The sequence below is a fragment of the Thunnus maccoyii genome, chromosome 3 (genome assembly GCF_910596095.1).
Source record: "Thunnus maccoyii chromosome 3, fThuMac1.1, whole genome shotgun sequence".
Lineage (NCBI taxonomy): Eukaryota > Metazoa > Chordata > Actinopteri > Scombriformes > Scombridae > Thunnus > Thunnus maccoyii.
The window spans coordinates 5,410,038-5,434,036 of NC_056535.1; the positions used below are offsets into that span (position 1 = coordinate 5,410,038).

Below are 23,999 nucleotides of genomic sequence, written 5' to 3' on the forward strand. Positions count from 1 at the left end.
GTGTGTATAAGTGAATAGATTTGCATTATATTTCTTATTTTATTCAGAATATGTGCACATGCAGATTATATAAAAATCCTAAAAGAACTCCAGGCCCAGAAACAAGTGTACACAAAGTAATGAGTGGACCATGTTCTACATTGGAGGCAGCACTGGGGTGAGAGGGAGCTGTTTTTTTTTAACCCCCATGGGGCCACCTGGTGGGTTAATCTGGCCATGGCAGCCAAAAAAAAATCTCTATATATATAGATACTAAAAGTTGAATAATAAACACAATACATATATATTATAAGTCTAATAATAACATAAAATTAAATTAAAATAAATGGAACAGTTTTCAAATTTAAGGATGTTCCAGGGCCTTCAATTATTAACTTTGTCAAAGTGGTATTTATTGGAGCCACTTTGCATGCATATCTGTGTAAAATGAAGGGAAAGGACTACTAAAAAAAAACCAGGACAGATAATGAAATGAATGGATTTTTCATTTCAAGATTTCAAGATTTAGTTTATTGTCATTTTCTTGTGTATGTGCATACACACGCACACACACACACACACACACACACACACACACACACACACACACACACACACACACACACACACACAAAATGCTATTCCTCCCAGCCCACAGCAGTGCAACATCAACAGAAAGGATATATATATATATAAATTCCCTGATAAAAACATATAAATCCAAAAAGCGCTTATTACCTCTTTCCAACACAGCATAAAACTTAAAATTAGTATTTGCTAATATGTTTAAAGAAGAGTATGGGCATAGACATTCAGAGTGCAGGGCATCATAAATGGCAGCAAAGAGACACCGACTATGCTTTGTGTAAAATAGCTCATTTTCTTTTCCTACATTGCATATATGGTATTTCCACACAGTGCACTATGACAGCAACAACAACAACAAAACAACAAAGATTACTTTTGTTGTTATCAGTGCTTGCTCGTGAATAGAAACGTTGTTTTTTTTGTCCTACTTGACAACTTACCAAATTAAAAATTTGTGCAAGTGACCCCTGCACAAATACTGTTTGTGGAGCAACAAGCCGGTGCAGTAACGGCCTCCTACCTGCAGGGGCGCTGTTTTTACAAAATGAGACAGGAAGAAAGGAAACCCGCCATTGAAGCGAACTCACAACGTGATTGTTCCGTTGAAGTGCACTCTTCCAAAAAGGTGCAAATCAATTTTTTAATCATACACCTACCACTGGTGTTTGTTCGCAGAGATGGCGTACAGAGGACAAGGACAGAAGGTGCAGAAGGTTATGGTGCAGCCCATTGTATCCTTTTTATCGGAATGAACCACATTCGCGGTTGAATCGGTTGCTTCAGTAACTTAGCAGCTAAGCTAAGCTAACATTTCATGTTAGCTAGCCGACATTAGTCATTCAATTTCCGTGAATGTGAACGCGGAGAGACTTTTAACCGAGCTATAGTGTGTTTTAATTACTTATTACAAGCAGGAGATTGTGTATAAGATTAAAATACTTCTACAAACAGCTTAGGTCAATAGAAATGCATTCTACGTGCTGGCAGTGCTAACGCACTCATCTACGATAAAAGCACACCAAATGGTACAACAGCTGAATTAGTTTCACCAATTCCGATGTTCGCGGAATACTTTTGCTTCCCTTACATGAAAAATATCACGTATATATGTGTAGACTAACTATGATTTAACGGCATTTAGCTGGGCAGCTAATTTAACAAACACCGTTTCATTACAAGGACTCCAAAGCAGACGGTCATGATTGTTGGGAAGGAGATTTGTAAACTTGTTACTTATGTTATAAGGTTACGCTGGTGTTTCTAATGCATGCTTCAGTTGACTCTTGCCATTAGTGATTTAATAGGGGGATGTAAGATCCATCGAATCAAAGGTTAGCTACTGGCATCACTACTATAATTGCTAGCTCAGTATTGAAACCAGCATGAGTGCAAGTGGCGACACAGTTTTTTGTTTAACGTTGGCTCACTGTGTCCAAAGAAGCTCACTACTCGTGTGGAATAAACCAAAATGCAACAAGGCAACGTTATGCATTTTTCTCATATTCGATTTTTATGAATGTGTGTGTATGCTTTTGAACAATTAATTTCCTTGACTCCATGTATCAGAACCTCATTTTCAGGTATCTGCAAAATGTAAGTATTAAGTTGATCCTTATTCAGTAGTAAATTCTGATGTGTGTAAATTTGTGTGTTGTCTGAATAAAATGAAGTTCTCATTTCTTGCTCTTGTCATTCTCAGCGCTCACGGATCCAGGTCTGGTTGTATGAACAGGTGAACATGCGGATAGAGGGCTGCATTATTGTAAGTACTCTTTTTTTCTGCTTTATTTAATTCAACTGGAGTAAAAAGTTAGATTTCATTCGTATATCAGTCATTTTGTTAATATTTGGCTAAAGTAAAAACATATAAAAAGTACAGTAAATAGGCTGAATGTCTAGGGGAGACTGAGATTATCCGCACTAAAACGGATAAATCTGACAAAGCTGTTTACATGTGGAGCACAACATGCACTCAAAATAGTGTTTTTAGGTAGTTCTGTGCTGAGATTAAATCTCTATTTTATGCTTAAGTGTCAAAGTTCAGTCAAAGAATTAACTCTAACGTCAGCTTGTCTACTGAAGTATCAGTGTTCCTGTGGAGAATGCACTTGCCAAATGATAGCAAATGTCACTAAATTAATGAGCAGAGGAAATAGGATCACCTTTATCTTACGTCCACAAAATCAACACAGCAACTCAGTGAATGCCATGATATGGCATGTATGTGTATCTGTGTGAGGCAGAAAGGTGGGAGAATGAAGTGACCCATGGTGTAAAATTATTGCATAGACATGTTCAGGTGTTGTAGCAAACTACATTCCTTCATACACACTGAATCCAAAAAACCACTGCAAATGGTTGCTGCTTCTGCAGATTTGCACACGATCAGGGGTCCGCATACATAGACAAGTTCCACACATGCAGACTAGAAAGCAAGGTTGTGACCTCATGACAACAAGAGGAAGAGTTCCTTTGTTTGTTGTATCTGGCAGAACAACAAGATAGAACTGCAATGATTAGTCAGTTAATTGATTAGTCGATCAAAAAAAGAGGCAACTATTTTGATAATCGATTCATCGTTAGCCTTATTTTTCGGGCAAAAATGCCAAATATTCCTCAATGGCAGCTTCTCAAATTTAACAATTTGACAGTAAATTGAGTACCTTAAGGTTTGGAACTGTTAGTCAGACAAAACAAGCAAATTAAAAACATCATCTTGGGAGCTGAGAAATTGTGAATGCAATTTTTTTTTTTTAAAAATTGACAAAATAATGGCAGATTAATTGATAATGTAAATAATCCTTAGTTGCAGCCCTACAAAAAGAAAAGGGTGAAAAGAGTAGCTGACCTACAGTATAATATTGTCTCATCCATCTCTGTGACTGTTACATCTCCTTGACTGCCTCCCATCTAAGTCATTGACTGCTTTGTTTTAGCTAGACATTTTTTTTTAGTATAGCTCTGTGCTGTTGACGTGTTGTTGGCAGCTATGCTATTAATATACTTTAGTTTTTCGGGCCCCCTCATACAACTACTGACAAATGTGTTATTTGATAATCTGCTGATATCCAACAGCGGGACTTTAAGTTCTTTTGTGACATTTTTGTGTATGATACTTGGAAGTGGAACCCATAAACACTTTGTTTAATCCAGCGTGGAACACTTATTGGAGCAAACCTCAGAAAAATATAGGAGATTTAGGATAAGAATACAACTAAGCTCTTGCATGAGGCCCATTGAAACTAATCTCTGACTCCTTCTTTCCTCCATGTCGTAGGGCTTTGATGAGTACATGAACCTGGTTCTAGATGATGCTGAGGAAGTCCACATGAAGACTAAGAACAGGAAGCCACTTGGTAAGAGAATCCTACATTTTGACACCTGTTTGTTTTTTTTTTTGTTTTGTGTTTTTTGTACCCTTGTCTGTGCATTTAGCTTTGCTTAGCAATGATTTTATTACGGAGATTCACACAAACCACTACTGACTTCAGTTATGATGCTGCACAAATTCAGAAGCTCAGGTTCCAAATCAAAATTATAAACTTCCTTTTGGAAGTAGCAGTTTACACATGGGATGCGTATTTTCTGTTCAACAAATGTGTCTCGCAAAATAAGCCCAATAGCCATTTGCACTGATGAAATATATTTTTCACAAGGCTTGTGTGTTATATCAATAAAGGACATGGTTATTGTTTATTCATTAGGATATATTGTCTTTAATCAAAATGTTGAGTTTGACATGAAATACTTCACAGATGTGACTTTTCTGCTGCAGAGATGTGTGTTTGTGTAAGATGAAGAAAAAAAGGATTGACGTTAATTTCAGTGTCAGGCTGTTATCAGAGAAGAAATCAGCATGCTGACAGTTGTTCTTCTGTGGCTGTTTCAGAGTTAGCAAAATATGTGTTGGCTGACTATGCATTAATTTAGACCTACTTAAAATACATTTAGGAATTAAATAATGAAGTCTCACTAAGTGCTAGGGGTGTAACGGTACACAAATTCTCAGTTCTGTATGTATGTCGGTTTTGGGGTCATGGTTTTGTACAGCAGAAAAAAAGGTACAAAATAACATTTTGGTCTTTTATGTTGAAAAATGTAAACATCCAACAATGGCTCATTGGCCGTGAAGATTACTGAAACAGTTTAGTTGTGCTCAGGACACGTGCTGACAGCTGTTTCATGCTGATTGATGGTATAACTGTATAAAGTAGTTGAAACCACCTCCAGCAGCTACAACAGTAACATGCTGCTTACACACTGATGCTTCAGCATTAATAATCTAATGATGTCACATATAAGAATATATGGAAAAATTTGAAGCCATGTTAAAAGTCTGTGAAAGTGAGAATTGCAACTACCTTATTCTTCCTTGTGTGTTTGATTGAAAAGAGATTTCAATCTCAAGGGACTTCCTGGTTAGAAAAAAATATGTCAGTCAGAGGGACCTAACCACTACTTTTACTTTCATACTTTTTAACGACATTTTTCTCTCTCAGAACTGGTTCTCACAATGTGCTGTCTGACCACATCAGAAATCTAATGTTTTTATAGTTGTTCACTCAAAGGCGGAGTGAAAGGCCGACCATCACAGATAGGGGAGGGAGGTGGTGAGACATGGTAACAGTTCACTCGTGTGCTGCAAAAATATTTCGGGTGGAACTTGCGCTCTAGAATTATTGTTGCGTACGTTGGAGTACGTTGGAGCGTATTCTTCGTATGACTGCATGCACTGAATCGTAACGTCCATACCATGACGTTCAGGACCGATACATGTACTGTTACACTCCTAGTAAAGTCACATCAACATAGGGAATCTCTCATGTCTGCTTTTTCTTGCACAAACCCAGAAAGTATTACACTACCTCCTCTTTTGAGTTTTCAATGTTTTTCAAAGTGTTGCTGAATGTGCCCATATGGTGGTTAGCGGGGACTGCTATATAGCTTCCTGCAGCCCTTTTTGGCATGCGCGTTGCCCAACTTAACATGCTACTTATCTTATGTACTGTGACACTTGATTACTTATCTTCTTTAGCCTTCTTAGTGGGAGCTCAGTGCTTGAATTGACGCTTTGTTTCTCTTTCTAACCATCATCTTTCTCTTCTGATCCACCTCTTCTTGGGTTTCTCCCTCTTTCTCCCTCTATCCATGTCTCCCAGGGAGGATCATGTTGAAAGGAGACAACATTACCTTGCTGCAGAGTGTGTCCAACTAGAACAATGGAGACATCTACAAATCGTACCTTTCCTAGAGAGAAATGTTTTGTTGTTGTTTGTTGAAAATGCTATTGAGTATGTTTGTGTTTATACAACATGAATATTGTTAATTGTTTCTTTCTACCACGTTTTCCTTTTGAGAATAAAGTTTTTTTTTTTCTTACAGCTGTTGTCTCTATTTTTACTTGTTCCACTATGTTTCCAGCCCTCAATAGTTTGCAGTATTTGGGTCATTGAGCTGCACTGCCATCCAGTGGCAGACAGCAATATTGCAATTTACTTATATAGGTCAAACTCCCAGCTCCAAATAGACAATAACAGGATAAAGTACAGAATAAATGAACCTGTTTGTGATATATAGGTGAACCCTGCTATAATGCTATATGTAGTAATGCACCTTTTGGTACAGTATAATGCATGTAGAAAGGTTAAAAAGATGAGTCACCGTTTGAGGCATAAACGTAGATTTCAGCCAAATACAACTACGTGTGGAGCAGAATTAAACTCATGTCCAGATTGTGTATTATCTTTACAGGCTACCTTGTGATGTACGTCATATTTGCCAAGCTCGTTATAACCCAGACCTTTTTTGTTGGACGAATGCAGATAAACATGAGAAACTCCTTGAGAGTGATGTCTTAGAAAGTGGGAGGAACACATTTATGTCGATATCTGATACTGTATTACAAACACCATGAAGCCGGTGTCCAGACGTAGAAATGCAGTTTTAAATTTAGACTACCATAAATCTCCTGTAATTCTTCAAAATTGCAACTACAGACTGCCTAAATTGATGCACAATATACTGTATGCGGCTTGTTTAGTTTTTCGTTTACTTTAGTTTGAGAAAAGTAGCCTGGCTGTAGTGAAACTGATTAACGTAATTACGTAGTTCTTCACTACGCAGCCCAACGTGTCCCTGTTCTGTTGACTGGGAAGCCCCTAGCGCGGAGCTGCCAACGCCCGGCGTAAAGACACAAATAGAGGATACGGTAAGGAAAAATTTATTTTGTTTATATTGTTGCGATATAACTGAGTAGTATTTTGTTTAAATCTTGTTAACATCATAGATGCTGTACATCTCTGGTAAATATGTTGTAATTGCCAGTTTAGATATCACATTCAGCAACAGCATCCGCAGAGGTTAGCTCAGCCAGTTAGCCAGCAAGCTAATTGAGGAGGACAGAAGCTAGCAAAGCAAGCCGACAGACTAACATTGGACCGGCTAGTAAATAAACCTCTTGGGGCCGGGTAGCTAACCCATTTCGCATCGAATTTATTGGGGATTTTAGTGTAATGAGAATTGAACACATTTTCACCGTTCACGTGAAGTCAGAAGATAGCAAAATATGTAACCACTAACTGGCCAGCGATTAGCTGGTTAACGAGCTGAGTAAAGAGGTGTAGCAAACGACGGGTTCTTATTTTTCATAATTTTAGCAGGGTCTCGGATTATAGTTGTTAAGTGTAAGGTTTTGGTGCTAACGCCACAATATAGACTGGATAGTAAGAGTAGGGCTAGTAAAGTTATCGTTAGTTTAATCAGCCGGCAGGAAATTAGGCCAGATTCAGGCCGGGGATGTGGCCGAAATACTGCAGCTAGTGCGTCCACGCTAACAGTGGCATTTAGTCTTAGCCATCTCTCAGGTGTGATTTTGAATTGTTTTTGTTATCTAGGGAGTAGTTATTACATATACCGGCTGCCCATCATGACCACTTATTTAGACATGTCACAAGCTTTGAGGACCGTGATGTTATAGAAAGTCCATTTGTGCACCACTCGTTACAGATTTTGTGTTGATGTCAGAAGGGAATGCTAGTGATTTGTCTCTTGTTGTCTGCATGTGTCAGGATTCAAACGGCCAGATGTCCAAGGACTTTTTTCGGTCAAACCTTGTGCTTGAGAGCATCACTGAGTCTTTGTTTCTGATGAACTTGGAAGGAAGCTGTTACTAAAGCTGTGAACAGACATTGACGAAATGTTGCTAAATCCGTTGTAGTTGCAACCTCACAGGCTATGTGGATGTTGTGTGTTTTGGTTGTATGGTAGACATATGTATTTAGTGTTCAGTAGAAACACTGGTCAGATCTAATCAGCTCGTTAGAGTCTTGCAAAATGTCTTGCTTGATACAGTGTCTAACATACAGAGTTCATTTCTACTTAGGAGCTTTAAATCATGGGGAAACTGCAACAATCTCAGCTGCTTTCACCCCTGATCTCAAAGATGGCCTGACCTCAGAGTGCTTGCTGGCCTACAAACACAAATGCGTGGATTAAGTCTGGTGGCATTATTGTAGCTGCTGCCACCCTCTGTTGCTCATGGCCATGAGCTTACTGCAGTGTTTAAGAAAAGGAGAGGCTGTCCACACACTGAAATTTGCAAACACCGGTACTGCAGTGTTTAGCTTAGAATTTGTCAAATATTTCAATTACCCCCATTACAAGTATGTAGATTCTTAGTCACATATTGTTCCATGTAAAACATATTGGCCCTGCAGGACATTATGATACTTCAAATAGTGTTGACCCCATGTAAAAAATTTCAAACTGGCTTGATATTAAGCCAAATAGCGGACCGGACCAGTAATACCAAGTCTTACCACTAGGTGTTGCACGTGACTCGGTTGGTCCTGAGCAGAACATAATGAGAGCCCGTGAATGAGAGTATAGCAGCACCACAGTCAGGACAACTGAGTGACACATCATCTTTTGTATTTCTCACAACAACCATTCAACTTAACCTTTCCTCTTGTGTTAGGGTGCTGTGTGTAGCGGCGGTGTGTCCGGTTTAACAGCCAGAAACACCGCAGCTACACACAAAAGCCAAAATGGTATAGTTTTTGCCTTAGGATTTTTTTAGCAGCTGTGCTGTTGTGTGCGTGCAGAGTCCGCAACACCAGGACCTGTATTTGTGCACACCAGTAGTGGATAACTTAAAATTGCCATTGTAACAGATAGGTTTATTCATGTTCATAGAGTCATGTGTGTGTTAATTTACCAGAAGCTTTTGATATCAGAAGGGCTCTGGAGGCCCAGATAGCTGTCGTTATAATAACTGTAAAAAAAAGAAGAAGAATGAAATGCCTCAACACAGAAGACAAATTGACACCTCCCAAGCCTACAGTCTTTGTAACAACCACTTCAATATGAACATTTGGAAATGTTGACTTGCTGAACTAATTTCTGGTTCTTATGTTATAATTCTACTGGGGGCCAGTGTTCCCGTTAGCTCACCACTAGCCAGGGTTTTCCCTGGTTTTTTGGACAAAGGTGGCAAAGGCTGGAGAACATGTGTGGTATGTGCGGCGAACACAGTTTGCACCTTTAGGGTGTTGTGTGCTTAAGTGAAAAAAATCGCAATTTGACAGATGAAAGTGTCCATAGAGATTTAAATTTTATACCAAGATGGAACAAAAAGATGATAAATAAAGGTTGTCACAAATGACAATGACAATCAACATTAAACTCAAAAAACTCAGTTGCAGATTGTTCAATCTCTCTGTGCATATTTTATTCTCCTGGCTCTCCTTTTTTTTTTTTTTTTTTTTTTAATAAAAAGGTCTAACAAGATCCTTCCACTGTGTCCATCCACAGCCACCCTGCAGAACACATCTAGGTGGACATCTTTGAGTCTGTTCCTTAGTGGGGTCTTCACCTGTAAAAATGAGAAACAGTCATTTGTTAAATTTTATGTCATATTGTCCCAAATGTGCTCAATGAATGCATCCTTTTTGCTTACCAACTTGAGGACAGAGAACAGCCTCTCCACATCTGCTGTCTGGACTGGTGCAGTGAAGGCAATGGCCTCTGCCAGACTAAGCTGAGAGTAGAGCTCCCTGGAAGAGCGAGAGACCAGCCACAGCATTGTCTCCCCATGAGTTTTGGACTGTAAGAATAAACCAAATAACCAATTTAAATCCATAAAACATATTGATCTTGGCACTGATTAATGTCCTTCAGTCTCTATAAACCTTGAGATGTGAGAGATTGATTCTTTCCTGGAATACATCCCAGTCCATCAAGAGAACCTCCTTGTTCAGCCTTGGGAAAGAATTTGCCAAAGAGCTGATTTGGTCACACCCATGGCTTGCATCTGTGCTCTCCAGAATGGTCTGGGGATTTACAATTTTTAGTTCATAAAAAAATGGACATTGGCTTTAAAACTGTCCTAAACACCATCCTGGAAGTAGCCAGGGACCTCTTCTGACAAAGGCTTCAGATCAGTGTCAGATCCAAGCCAAGTTCATCCATCTCTCTTTGACCGCATTCTGGGTCCCCATGTCTTGAAGGGAGGAGATGAGTACAGATACCTTTAACAAAGAACAAATCTTTACTGACAATGACCATAAATCATCTAAGATTTATGTACAGCTTGACTAGGTTTATCAATTACACCCTATTCCACCTGTGAAAAATTAGGTTTCTTCTCTGAAAAACCTGAAATAGTCTGTGCAGTTTTTCGTGCACAATCTGCATCAGGCACAACGTTGGTGGTAAGAATTTGTGTTTAAAAAAATCTGTCGAGCCCCTCAGTCGATGGCTCATGTCTGGCCTACATAGATAGATCAGGAAGGACAGCCGGCATGATTTTTTGCAGCACATCTGTTGCCTCCTTACTGCTCTCCCACCTGGTCTGGTTGCCTCCCTTAAAACATTAGTATACAAGAGTCCTATTAAAGTTAATAAATCTGCAATGATTGAAAACATGTCTAAAAGGGAGAGATGATTTGTTTGAAAACAGTACCTGCAGTTTTAGCAGTGGGACTTTGAAGAGTTTCTCCATTGCTTTGAGGCCGGCTGTTCTGCTGCTCGATGCTTGGTAAAACCAAAATGGTGAGCAACACAATGGGCAGTCACAAGGCCAGGGAACGTCCTGCAGTTTCTTCCCGACCCCTGATTTTTGACCTAATGGTAAATAAGTCACTGTTAAATTTCCACATTCATAATCACCACTGTACCATCTTTATAATAACAAAACAAAAACAACAACACACAAATCATGACAGAAGCACCATCACTTGCAAAAGTGTCCATGGGTAGTTTCTTTTCTGCTGTGAGCTGAAGGATGACCTCTGTCAGAGTGTCCGCATCCCCTGCTTTTACATCTGTCACACAGAGGACTGCAGATTTTACCACAGTACCTCCTTTTTCATCAGATCCAATTCATCTGAAGCAGACATTTTCAGCCAATGAATTTGCAAACAGAAGCCACAAAAGGAAATATATAATGTATACCTGTTCTAATCTACATGAGCCTATTTTAATCTACACTTCTTTCATAGGCTGACGACCCTCTTGCACATTTGAATCAGTGGCACATAGCTGGGGTGATGTGGCCCCTTTCGCTTGGCACACTCATGGATTAGTTGGAAGCATCCTTTCAGGGCTTTATGCTCAATGTCTGCTTGGACAGCTAGAGCTTGGACAACTGTTCTTCCTCAATAGGAGGATGAATACATTAACACTGAACTGTATTTCTCCCAGAATACAATAACTATTCTTCATGTTTTTGTCATCGTCTTATCTCTTCTGAGATTGCCGTCTTTCTTTATAGAATTTTGTTGTGTTTAAGACCTGTGATGACATACAACATTATCCAGTCTATAGTTCTTACTAGGCTGCCTGACGACATTAACATGATGCGAAGGATTGTTTTTTCTGCATAGTACACATGACATCCCATCAGGCGTGTTCATGAGCCAGCTACGGCTCGAGATGGACAGACTCTAAATGAAGAAAAATATTACCATAAAGAGTGTGATTTGCAACACAACAAAATGATCGATTGAGCATAATATGAAATGATAGACATCATATTGCACAACCCTTATTGACAGTGTATGAAACTTTACCATACTGATTTAATGTTCGCGGCTAAAGATGTTGAAATAACCTATTATAGTCTGTCACGTCTCTCTGTCTTCCTGTGTTAGGCCTTTTATTAGTGACAGTTGTGACAAACAACAGTGTTTATTTCTAGGGGTGGCTATCATTTGAAATTCATTGCCAAGACTTTATTACATTTTGGATTAGTTAAACATATGAAGGAGGAATTTCTGCTTTCCGGCGCTAAAAAAGTAGGCTAATGGGGTTCGATATCTAGTCCTATTTACTTCTGTAACTTAAGCTAACCTAGCTTCATTACAAACACACATTTGTTTACCTTGTGAGTAACAGCAATTTTGAATTTGTTATTCCCCTTGTTGCCTCCACACTTGAGAGCTGCATGTAATGTACGTGCGCTTGGTATATTCATACACGGGAGACTCTGTGGCGCGGGCCTCGGCAGATGGCGCATGAGCTACAAGCTCGACGCAAGAAACATGACGTCAGGGACACTGTGTGAGCATAAACCTAGAGCAACTAATTTTCAACTGCAGTCTTTGGGTAAGATGTTCTGAACCCAAGTCATGTCAGCTGTTAACAGGATGCAGTCTTTGTCGTTGTTAACTTCACCTTCCCCGTTGTCCCGCAACCTCTCCATTGAAGTGCCAAAACAAACTAATAGGAGTCACTTCCACAGCAGTAGAGCTGTTTCAGACTGCTGAGTGACTTCTGCAGCACCTTCCACTTGTCACGAGAATCACACATCAGCGTCTGTCTTGTTTTGAAATCTGTTAATATGGAACTTAACCGTAACAGCTTTTAAAAGTGAAACAGGCTTGACTGTGACAGATGGATGAACCCAGAACTTTTACACATTCCTTGTCTTAGGGGAAATAATTTCCCATATTTGGCACATGGAGGATGTTATTTTTTGGACTTCATGTAGAGAGCTTGTGTTAGTATCTTAATCTTGTGTGTGATTGCTTGTTTTATTGCTTTTGTGTAGTGGCATGCTCTAACATTTTCACATTTTTTCCCTTCTTAGCTGCACAGTTTAGTCCACAGTTGTGTTCATCTATCTTGAGTCTTAAGAAATGAGCCTTTAGTCAAGGTGGCAAGCTGTTTAGTCTGTGCCTCAGTTAAGCTGCCTCCATGAGTGTATAGAACAATCTATTAGTTCCTAATATGAGAAGCAGCCCTACTCTTTAGTCACATTGTTGTATGGTATTCTACCACAACAACTTATTGGAGTGGAAAGCTTTGTATTTTATGGTCAGGTGTTTCCAGCTATAATTTCATTTTTGTCTTGTGGTTGATGAAAAAAACATTTTTGTGTGGAAAGTGGGTTACTCAGCTATGGTATGGAAAAAGTCATTTGGTATCAATATTCATATGTAAAATATTGAAAATTTCATAGGTAGCCTTAATGTTTTTTTTTTGTGGAGGCACACTCAGCAACCGCACATTTTATCCGTTCTCTGTTTGGCGTCGTCAGGTTAGGCTAGCCCATTGTTGCTAACATGGGAGCTAACCCGCTTCACTTTTCCAGCAGTTTGACGAAACAACAGACGAGACTTTTCTTTGTCTTGACAAGCTGCAGCATTTATTAACTGACACTGTAGTCAGAGCTGTACATTTACTGCCAGACCGACAACTTACTGCTAGCCTTTTCCTGTACTCCGCTCGCGTTCACCGTCACTTTTCTGCCACTGGCACACGCTCAACCACTCACACATACACACTTCCCTATCCCTTGAAAGGAGCTACGCAAGAATTTCCCAGGCAATGACACAGAGGTTGACTCACGTTTCGGAACAGCGCTACACAAATACACCCCCAAACGCTATTGATTTCCAAATGAATGGCTATTTGGCGTTATTTTTGGCATTACAAAAAAATTTTTTGGCCTGGTGGCTCGCCAGACCTGTATAAATATAGGGGAAACACTGAAGATAGTGGGACCAATCACATTACTCTATGGCTGAATAACACCCTCATGTTGACAATTTCAGACTGTTTGGTCTGTCATTGCCACTAAACATTCAAATAAATACAATATAAAGGCCTAACAAAACAACAATAACATAATTCTAGCAAAGGGAATAGTACGTTGGAGAAATCAATACATCTTATTCTATGTGTTTCTGCGGCACATCCACCTGTGTACTGTTCCCTTGTTAAACCATGTCCACACTGTAACATTTGGTGACAATCCCACCCCCACACAGTGGTGCAGAGCTCTGCAGTGGCTTAGCACGGACAAACTATAACTTGCAGAGGAGAAACAGGGGAATACTGTGGTCCACATAATATATATAGTGTGTTGTCTCAAAATGCACAATGTGTCAAGATGCACCACATTGTTACAGGCACAGATTCAAGGTCAACATTTATGATTTGAACATATTTGAACATGTCACAGTAGGAAAAGCACAGGTGTGAATAATAAAAGATTTCCATGAAACTGTTTCAGTTTCAGGATGCTGGTGTTTGGGCTTGCTGGCTCACTGGGACGCTTGAATAGATCAAAACCGTCATTCTGAAAATGGTTGTGTAATGATCGTTTGGCATCAGGTTCCTCATTTCTTTTGGGGTAGTTTCAGCTTTGGTGTGTGTTATCGGAGCTGCCATATAACGTGCACAGGCATATTTTTCCCCCCAGATTCAGGTTTAAAAAATCAGATGTGTTTAATAGAATTGTCAAACTAGTGCAGGTTACAGATATTCTTGGCCGTTTATGGTGACATGCCCTGCTCTTTTGCAGACCAGAGGAGACTGTCAATCAGCTTTAATGATCAAATCAGGGTTATCCTTGAATCCTTATCCTTAAACATGAAGCGTATGTTTCTTTCCAGAGTTAACAGGCCTCCAGTCCGAAAATTGACCCAGTTTAAACGCCACCTTATCATTTAATAGTTTAGGCCAGGAATATTTGCTAATACCTTGTCCTTGTTATTGTTATTAGTAAATGTTCTCCCTTTTCTCACCTGGCAGTCTGAACCCTGCTCATTCTTACAATAAGCCCAAAATCCCACTGCACATTTATACTGTGTCATTTGTTCCCCCCAAATGAGTCTCCAGCTGTGGGTCTGTACGATCCCTCAATCCCTTAAATTAGAAAACCTCATCTGGACATCTGGACATCCTCATTGACCCCGTGGTTCAATGGGGTCCATTCATTAATCTGTGTCTGGAGGGGGTTATTTCCACATAAACATCTCTATGTCAAGTAGATAATGACATTTTTACTGAAGGCTGGGGTCACATCAGTTTAGAGATTCAGGCCAGGTTTCAATTTTACAGTTATGTTGAGAAGTGCTTTTACTAACAGTTTGTCATTGACAAATAATGAAAATGCCATCTGGTGTTGAGCTTTTCAAGGTCTCCCCCAGGAAACTGGTTAGTCCCCATCCCTCGCTTATTTTCTCCTCCTGCTTACACATGTCCACTCAGTACAATGCTGTACTCATTTTGATGCATTTAATCCATAAAGATTCAAGGCTATTGATGCCAATAGTGCCTCTATTAAAATAATGACCACAGGGCAGGCAAATACAATTAAATATTTTGTGTTTTGTGTTTGTTTATTTAAATACATTTGTAAAAATCAGTGTTGTAAAACAAAACGTAAAGACCACAGGAGGTTAACAGTGTGTACAGCCAACAAGTAAGCAATGTCAACCAACAACTAATGAAGTTTCTTGTTTTTCTGTTGTAGATCTTGAATGAGTAGTGAAGACTAAAACACAGCTATGCAGACCATCAAGTGTGTTGTAGTTGGGGACGGTGCTGTGGGTAAAACCTGCCTGCTCATCTCCTACACTACAAACAAGTTTCCCTCTGAATATGTACCTACGGTAAGTGTGTGAACACCTAACTTTAACATATGTGAATGTAAATATGGAGTCGACAGATGCTGCTAATTCTCAGGCAACAGAATATAAACATCCAAAACAGTTTCATTTTGAACAATTCAGAACAGGATGTTTAGTTTGGAATGTGACAAGAAATATGTTCTCCACCCTACTTAAAATGTACTAAATGGTGATCAACACCATACTCATCAAACTCCGGTGATAATAAAATGTATGCTTAAATTCCTATTGAGCAAATGAGTGGCTAACCATTGGTTTTGGTCTGTGTGTTGTAGGTGTTTGATAACTATGCTGTAACTGTAATGATTGGAGGTGAGCCCTACACTCTGGGCTTGTTTGATACAGCAGGTATGTCTTTCTTATTCAATCCTACACTTGTTTAGTTCTGTTCATCCAGCGTATCCAACTCATGTTCTCCAATTGTAAGAATTGTAAATTGCCTATTAAGCCCTTTTCATTATATACATGTTATACTGTGAAGTGGATGTTTGTATGAAGTTAGATGGAAATCATACTGTTGGGTAGTTTGTGCAGGTTAGAATTGAACTGTATTATGAGTTGTCTTCTTTCACATTGCATCCACAGCTTTTGTGAACATAGGATGTATGTTAATGGAAGTTTTATTTTAGGCTTTGGTGAAATCACCTTTGTCCAGTTTATCCATCCTAGAAACTTGATGACCAGACAGTATGATTTAGACATGTTTGTATGTGGTTTCTCCAGGTCAGGAAGACTACGACAGGTTACGACCTCTGAGTTATCCCCAGACAGATGTCTTCCTCGTCTGTTTCTCTGTCGTGTCCCCCTCCTCTTTTGAAAACGTCAAAGAAAAGGCAAGTCTGGCCCTTCCTCTTTCTTCCTGCCACTGCACTTACCACTCCATCATGAAATATGGATGCTTTGTTTTGATTTTTTGTTTTGTTTTTTAACCTCATATTTTGTCATTTTATTCAAGAAGAAGCAACAGTTTTGTAAGCACTCAGCAGCTATAGCTCTCCTGAGATTTAGCCACGGGCATGAGTACAACCTCATGAGAAATTTTTAACAAAATAATCATTTAAGTTTTACTTTGTAAAATAGTGCATTACCCAAACGTCACCATCCAGTTCAGTATTAGATACCTATTTAGTGTCAAATATGGATATAAAACCTAACAGCATGTTGCAGCTTCCCAGAAAGGCAGTTATAAAAGAACCTGTGTGAAGAAAAAACATTGTTTGGCTGAGGCTAGTGGACACCTTCTTAGAAAGGAGGCTGTCTGTTCTCATCATTTCTGGAAGAATTTTGACTTTTTGGCCGGACTGGTAGCATATCATATAACCATGTCATGTGAAACACTATTTCAGTACACTTGAACAACAATTATTACTGGGACCACTACAGAAAATTCCAGAAATTCACATTATAGACACTGACTGTTCCTGTAAGACATTGGCCACAGTTTCACACATTGACCATACACGGTCCAGCCACGTACCAGGTTTTGACCTGGTCTTGTTTCTGCTAGATCTGAACATGCTGACCTTCACTGAAATTTAACAAACTTGAGTTATTGTGGTGGAAACCACAGAACCCAGTGCTGTGTTGGCCATTGCATAATCCTGTGTTTGTGTTTCCAGTGGGTTCCAGAGATCACCCACCACTGTCCAAAGACCCCCTTCCTGCTAGTCGGCACTCAGATTGACTTGCGGGATGACCCATCCACTATAGAGAAGCTGGCAAAGAACAAGCAGAAGCCCATCACTCCGGAGACAGCCGAGAAGCTGGCAAGAGACCTCAAGGCTGTGAAATATGTGGAGTGCTCAGCCCTCACGCAGGTAATACACTGTGTACATATACAAGAGTTACAGTCACAAATACAGTACATACACTCTTGGACAAACATGATTCACACCTCAATTGCAAAAACTAAGAAAGTGGAGGAAAGAGGAACATGTTCATATTACCCCAGGCTTGTGCACGCCTTGGTTGATGAGTTTTGTTATGCATGCTGGTTTGATATTGGAGACTCAATGCTTAGTGGTGTTGCTAATTATGCATCATCTGATGTTTTACATGTAGCTTAAAAAGCTTACTTATGGATATAGTGTATCCTGGTTACAGAAGGCAGCCTACCTTTAGCTGTATTAGTGCTGGAGAGAGCAGTTTAGGCAGTATGTAAAGTATGTAGTAGAATTTGCAACCAGTATTGTGAGGTTTCTTCTCAGTTCACGTGTTACCTACAAGTCTCTCCAACACTAAAGTGTAGTGAGAGTGACACTAATCTGATGTTGCACCCTTTTCCTTGGACTCTCCCAGCATGATATGGCCCGCAGCCTTGTCCCAGGTTCTGCCCCCCACACCCAGTTAAAGTGTGCTGATAGTGTGTATAATACCAAAATGGGCAGAGTGTAGCTTTACAGGACAATGAATTGGATTAGCAAATAAAGATATAAGGATATCAATAACTTGATGTCAAAGTGGCTTCAGATTTCCTCTGGGAGGTAATGTTGTTTGTGAAGTTAAAGAGAGGAGCCATGGTTGTGCAGACAAACCTACTGCCAGCCTCTTGGGTAACACACCTGGCGTCTTTCCTACTTTGCTATTTTAGTTACACATTCTTAATGCGGCCAGTGTGTGATTAGATCCAACAATTTGTATGCTATTACTGGAAACGTTTAAATAGGACCAAAAGTAGACTGCATGAGGTACTGTAAAATCAAGAAAAGTTTTTCTGTACTCACTATTAGATTTAATATTGCAGTAGTCAGTAGTCGTGTTTGATTGTCTGATTAATAAATCAGTCAGGTCTTGAGTACTTGTGTTGGCATCGGTGCATTACTGTTAGGAACTCAAGGAGGGAAGTGAGCAGAGGGAGTCTGACTCAGAGAACAGATGAGTTAGGCCTCACTCATGCGGAGAACAATAGTGTTGATGGAGCCGAGGTGTAGCCCCCGCCTCCCAGCTCTGCTCCTTCCTTCCTGTCCCCCCCCCCTTGTCCCTGGCAGAACTGTTGCATAGCTGCTGATGTCATTTCCTGTTTCCTGACTGGGATCTCAGCACTCCGGTCCACACCTCACCGTCAGCTCACTGTTCAACGACTGCCCCTCTCTCTCTTTGCAAGAGTCCATCTCAACACTATCGCACTTCACTCTTCATCTTCGTCACCATGCATGTCTTTCCACACAGTCCCGCTGCAACTCTCATACCGTCTCTCCGTATTTCACACAGACACTTTCCTCCTTGTTCTGCCATGTTCCTCTTATCCTCCTCCCCCATCTATCTCTTTCTGTGTTCGCTGTGCTAATTGTGCTATTGTTCTCTTCCCTCTCCTGTCATTATAGCGAGGGCTGAAGAATGTATTTGACGAAGCTATCCTAGCTGCCCTAGAGCCACCTGAGACGCAGAGAAAGAGGAAATGCTGTATATTTTAAAACTCTCTGTGCCACTGCTCTCATCTCTTCCTCCTCAGATTCTGCCATTATGCTCTGCATTTTTCATTCCTTTCTCCAATCTCTTCTTTCATCTTCTTCCCTCTCTCTCTCTATCTCTTTACATGTGCTGCTTTTGAAATCTAGACCAATCTCAATCTCAGCCATCTAACTAAGCAATCCATCAGTCTGATTCTGGTCTAACGCCCGACCTAAACTGCTACTCCGTGTTGAGAGCACATAGAAACTAATCTTTTTATGGCTTAATTCACTGACTGGAGGCTTTTCTGCACTTCAGTGACTTTTACTTGTTTTGTAACAGCTAACATTTGGTTTGGTTGGTGCATTAACATACTTCAAATCTTACTTAACTTACTGGAGCGGTTTATGTCAGCTTAGTTTTACATCATATATTTTGTAATTCACCACTGTATCATTCCTAGTTAATCTACTATGGGCCAGCGCTCATTAATGTGGGCCCTGGCCAACAGTGGAGCAGTAGCTTACAGAGGATGTACGTCCTGCAGTAGTTGTGGGGAGGATTTGGACTAAAGCGAGGGCGGTGGCTTTCCATGGCTCCACACTGAGATTGATCTGAACACTTAACAGAGCTTCCATTTCTAACGCTAATGTATTTTTTGTACTACTGTTGATTAAACAGAACTATGGATATATATATATATATATTTAGGGCTTTTAAGCAGTGAAGTCATATATAGGGAGTGTTTGGCCATTTTGACAACATAACTGTTAAGTTTTCCTGTTTGGTACCATGTTGACACAGTCGTATTGATTTGGTTTATAGCGGGGCTTCTCTTTACGTTTCTTAAAGTTGTAGTCCTCCGAAAAATGCTTTCTGACTTGTTCGGCCCAACCTCCTCTATATATGACACTAATGTGCCATTAACTGTGGTACATATCCTGCTGTCTTGGAAGTCCAGATAATAAAAAAAAAAACTATAATTGTGTGAAATGACCTGTGAAATGAATTAATAAAGGACAAAGAACTTGCTCTCCTCTCTGGCTCGCTTCTTCTTCCAGTGCTTCGTCAGAGCAGAATTCAGGAGGGTTAGTCAACTGACTTAAGCAACGCTGGGGGGGGGGGGTTACTGGTTTATTGCATAGTGCATCACTGCGTCAGAGCAGCTCTGGTTACTTCACATGACCAAGCTTGTGGTGTAAGCAGCTCTGCTCAGGGGCAAATACAAAGAGAGAGGAAACATTCACCTCTTAGGCTGAGTCATTTTTTTGGTTGGTATTTAAAATATGGCTTTTCTAATGTTGAACGACCTGTCGTAGTGAGTTAGTCAGCGATTTTAATCTGACCAGCAGAGTCAGGGTCAGGGGTTATGCTTTCTTCTTCCTCCAATTTCTTGTTTGTTTCTTGTTGCACTCAAACACCTGTTATTTGTGTTGTTGACTCCGTTTCCCTGTCCTCGCTCACACAACTAACAAACCACATTTAAATGAACACAGAATATCCGCTTGAGTTGCAGATCTCATCTGATCTCTTTGAATTTATTTACATTCTTTTGTCCCCAACAGCACTCTCACATTCCACTGTTTCTTATGACACCCCTCTAAATGACGTTCAATGCTGCTTTTGTTTTCACCCAGTTATTTTTCCTCTGTTTAAGCTGTTATTGTGTTTCCCCTTAACCTCTCTCTTTTTTTTTTTTGTTGACCTGTGCATGTTTGCGTTGCCCCCTCATTGAGCCTGTGTGTTTGTGTGTTTGTGTTCACAGAAAGGCCTAAAGAATGTGTTTGATGAGGCGATATTGGCTGCATTGGAGCCCCCAGAGCCCAAGAAGAAGCGCAAATGTGTGCTGCTATGAGAGGCTCCTCGCTTTTTCAAATCGCACACACATAAAACACACACACACATCTTAAATACATACACACATGCTCCCCCCTTCCCCCCCCCCCCCCCCCCCCCTGCCCCACACCCCCTTCCCTTGCTCTGCTAAGGCTGGTTGACAGAGTTGTCCTCCACAGGGAAGACTAGAAAGAAAACAGCCTACCAAGTTTCAGATAATTCTCTGCAATAATAAGAAGTTTCACCCTCCCCCCCAAGTCTGAGTTTGGGACAGAAGATGAACCTAACCTGGCCAACAGGCCGCTGCGGGCTCCGGGCAGGGTGGCATTGACTCGGACGGGGATCCAGACATCAAGCTTACTCACAAGTAGAATCCAAGTCATGTCGAGCTTTTGATAGATTGATTTTTAATTCAGTCGATGTTGTGGCCTAATCAACCTGCAGATGCCCCAACCATTTAGTTGTCCTCAGCCAATGTAAAGGTTTCACGGATAAAAAAAAAAAAAAGCACCCGCCCCCCCCAGCCCCTCCCAGCCGTCTGATTGGTGGCTGCTCACGCTGCTGGTCCTGTCCCCTCTTGTTGACGAGCACACTCATCGACCGACCCCTATGTTCTCTCTCAGCACTACCAGAAGAAACGCTAACAGAGTAGTGTTTTTTTTTTTTTTTTTTTTTGGTTTGCCAACACCCTTTTTCTCCTCAAACACATAACAAGTCTGAGATATATATATTCCATGTTCCAGATAGATGCACTCTCAACCACTAAGGAAACTGTAGGACTGAAAGGACGTGGTAATTCAGGGCAATACGGCCAAAAACTCCACACAAAAATCGAATCAGTAAATATTGCCATCTTGTATCCAGTCCTCTTAGCACAGTACAGAGTGGCAGTCCATTTGGAGCGTGGTAATCACTTGAAGAGTTAAAGGCATCCAGTAGTAATGGGTCTACTAGTCGACCACAGGAATTGGCCTTTTTAGATGCAGGGAACTTAAACAGTGTTAGCAGAACAAGCAGTGTGTTCTTCATGCGTTGCCAGGGACCAAGGGAGGGTAAAACAAGGATACTGTTTTAAAACATTGCTCCATCACCGTACACTTAGAATGGGTACAGCCGAGACCTCTGTGTAAAACAAACGCGTGGTGTGCACCGGCAGCCATATTTAGACAACTGATTAACAATCTGAATTTCCACCAGAATTCTGTGCCAGGTCAGAATTCGGTGCCTTCCTGTAGCGTGTTTATCCAGGCTTGTATGTCTGAGGCGTGAAGGGCTGTCCGCTCCGTTGTACCCTTTCGAACTGTACACTGCTGGGTGTAGCTGAGCCTTGGTCTCTGTTCTAAATGATAGGTTTAACAGATGTAATTATAATGTAAGCTGGCACACAATGTTGATGTAGGCTCCAGGTGTTTTTACCAAAATCTTTTTTTTTTTTTCTTCATTTTTTTTTTCTGTTTGTGCTGTTTTTTTTATTATATATTATATATATATAAATATATATATAAAAAAAAAAGGTTACTTTCACTCCTTTTCCATTAGGGGTCGGAACTCATCTGAACTCTTACCTGCCAGTTTATACCAAGAAAACCTGTGATTGGTTTAGTCAAATAAAAACCTCCAATGGCAGAGAGACTGTTTTGGTTAAGATTATTTGTGATTGGTTGTTTTTCTTTACTGGTGGCTTAGAGTTGGGTCGACGTCCAGCCCAAGTCAGTATAATTATTATAACCTGTTGTTGTTTTGGTGCAAAACCAAATGCTTTGTCTAAAGTCTTTGTTCTTTGTATATGCATTCTTTTCAAAAATATTAAACTTATACCTTAATTGCCTTTACCACCTTTCCCTTGCAGTTCTTTTTTGATTGTTGTTTGTGTTCGGTAAAAAAAACAAAACTATGCCAAGTTATTTCTGTCCGTACTTGTAATATTGATCGTTTCAAGGGACAAGTAAATGATTTTTTTGTCCTCCAGCAAAATGGGTGTTATTCTCTACCAACATCAAGACCCAAAATTCAAAGTGTCTGCTTACATATATTTTTATCAACCAATGTAAGTGGGATTGACCTCATTGCACGACTTGATGTAAAGCTGTATTGATAGAGCTCCTAGCATGTGTGTTTCCACTCACATGCTAGGAGCACCACAGCTGTATGAACCTGTCATGGGACATTGAGCCAGCAGGAGGTGCTGTCCACCCAAACATTATCACCCCAGTTGTTGCTGCTGCTCTGTGGGTCACAGTGACGCTGATACATGATGGAGGCAACTGTGATGTCATTTACAGCCCACTCATGTGCAGGTGCTTCTGAATAAACAGATAATTAGATATCAACATTTGGGTTGTTTTGTGTCAGATATATACATGTGGTCCGCAGTTGTGAGGCGCGAGTAAGCTTATGAAGAAAAGTGTATAACAAGCTAATAAATAAAAATAAAATCTGCAATATGGGACAAAAACATGTCCATAAATATCCAGATGTGTACAACATGAAATAAGATGTGCAATGACAAACTTAATTAAATCGCTGGTTTAAAACTTTCTCCTACATGTTTTGGCCTCAAGGTTCAAGTCCAGCTTGTCAGTTGATCAAACCTCTGGCAATCAATACATTACAGATGTGTGATTATCAATACACTCACACATACAATTTGCTTTTGGCTACTTTTTGAGAACCATATTTGCTATATTTATCTTTTACTTCTAATCCAACATGTTATTAACTCTGTTTGTTAGCCACATTAACGTTGATGTTTGATAGACATTTTTTCAGAATCTGAAGAAATTTGCTATCAGAAGCCCAATTAATATGCAACACAGAAATATTGTGTGGTTTCTACAAGGTTTTTCTCACAAGGTATTCCCCTATCTTACACACACAGTATCTTACAGTGTGTGCATTGCGGTGAGCTTGGTGTTGAGAGATCATTATCACTTTCACACAGCTTACACAGATGTCCAGGAATTCCTCAAATGGCAGCAAATGAGGGTGATATCCCAGGTTTGGTGACCTGGATCATCTGCTGCAGACTGCCGTGAGGGATGTTGCACTCACTGCACCCCTGCCTTCCTCCTCCTCCTCCACCCTCATCCACCCTCTGTGAGGCGTTCACACATTCCCTGCGTTTCTGGAGTGCTGTCTGTCAGCGCCTTCTTCCGCTAAAGAGACGCTGACAGCCATTAATTATCACACAGGCTGAACGAAGGGCATTCCTCTCTGCTGAAATATTGGTGTCTGTGCGTCTGTACGCACACACACACGCAGAGAGACACCACCTGGCCTCCATTGGTC

The 23,999-nt window shown here is 40.4% G+C and overlaps 2 protein-coding genes across 3 annotated transcripts; both read left to right on the forward strand.

The window, feature by feature from the left end:
* The first annotated feature begins 1,121 nt into the window (after window positions 1–1,121).
* snrpe (small nuclear ribonucleoprotein polypeptide E) lies at window positions 1,122–5,948 on the forward strand. Its single transcript, XM_042406406.1, has 5 exons — window positions 1,122–1,298; window positions 2,134–2,160; window positions 2,267–2,329; window positions 3,845–3,923; window positions 5,727–5,948. Exons 1-5 carry the CDS (start codon window positions 1,245–1,247, stop codon window positions 5,780–5,782), a joined length of 279 nt encoding a protein of 92 aa, XP_042262340.1. The 5' UTR covers window positions 1,122–1,244; the 3' UTR covers window positions 5,783–5,948.
* A 723-nt stretch (window positions 5,949–6,671) lies between these two features.
* On the forward strand, window positions 6,672–22,543 carry LOC121893812 (cell division control protein 42 homolog). 2 transcript variants are annotated; one of them, XM_042405892.1, is made up of 6 exons: window positions 6,672–6,775; window positions 15,329–15,467; window positions 15,761–15,833; window positions 16,209–16,318; window positions 17,105–17,302; window positions 18,809–19,907. In XM_042405892.1, exons 2-6 carry the CDS (start codon window positions 15,363–15,365, stop codon window positions 18,896–18,898), a joined length of 576 nt encoding a protein of 191 aa, XP_042261826.1. In that variant the 5' UTR covers window positions 6,672–6,775; window positions 15,329–15,362; the 3' UTR covers window positions 18,899–19,907. The 2 variants fall into 2 exon arrangements, with proteins under 2 accessions (XP_042261826.1, XP_042261825.1); XM_042405891.1 differs by lacking the exon at window positions 18,809–19,907 and adding an exon at window positions 20,641–22,543 and having other exon boundaries at window positions 6,673–6,775.
* The last annotated feature ends 1,456 nt before the right edge of the window (window positions 22,544–23,999 follow it).

What these genes read in the sequence shown, in the direction of transcription:
- LOC121893812 (XM_042405892.1), top strand. Translation starts at nt 15,363, where the DNA reads ATGCAGACCATCAAGTGTGTTGTAGTTGGGGACGGTGCTGTGGGTAAA. An exon ending in CCTCTGAATATGTACCTACG is followed by an intron (nt 15,468 to 15,760) that starts GTAAGTGTGTGA and finishes TGTGTGTTGTAG; the next exon opens with GTGTTTGATAACTATGCTGT. An exon ending in AGTGCTCAGCCCTCACGCAG is followed by an intron (nt 17,303 to 18,808) that starts GTAATACACTGT and finishes CTGTCATTATAG; the next exon opens with CGAGGGCTGAAGAATGTATT.
- snrpe (XM_042406406.1), top strand. Translation starts at nt 1,245, where the DNA reads ATGGCGTACAGAGGACAAGGACAGAAGGTGCAGAAGGTTATGGTGCAG. An exon ending in TTTTCAGGTATCTGCAAAAT is followed by an intron (nt 2,161 to 2,266) that starts GTAAGTATTAAG and finishes TGTCATTCTCAG; the next exon opens with CGCTCACGGATCCAGGTCTG. An exon ending in TAAGAACAGGAAGCCACTTG is followed by an intron (nt 3,924 to 5,726) that starts GTAAGAGAATCC and finishes CATGTCTCCCAG; the next exon opens with GGAGGATCATGTTGAAAGGA.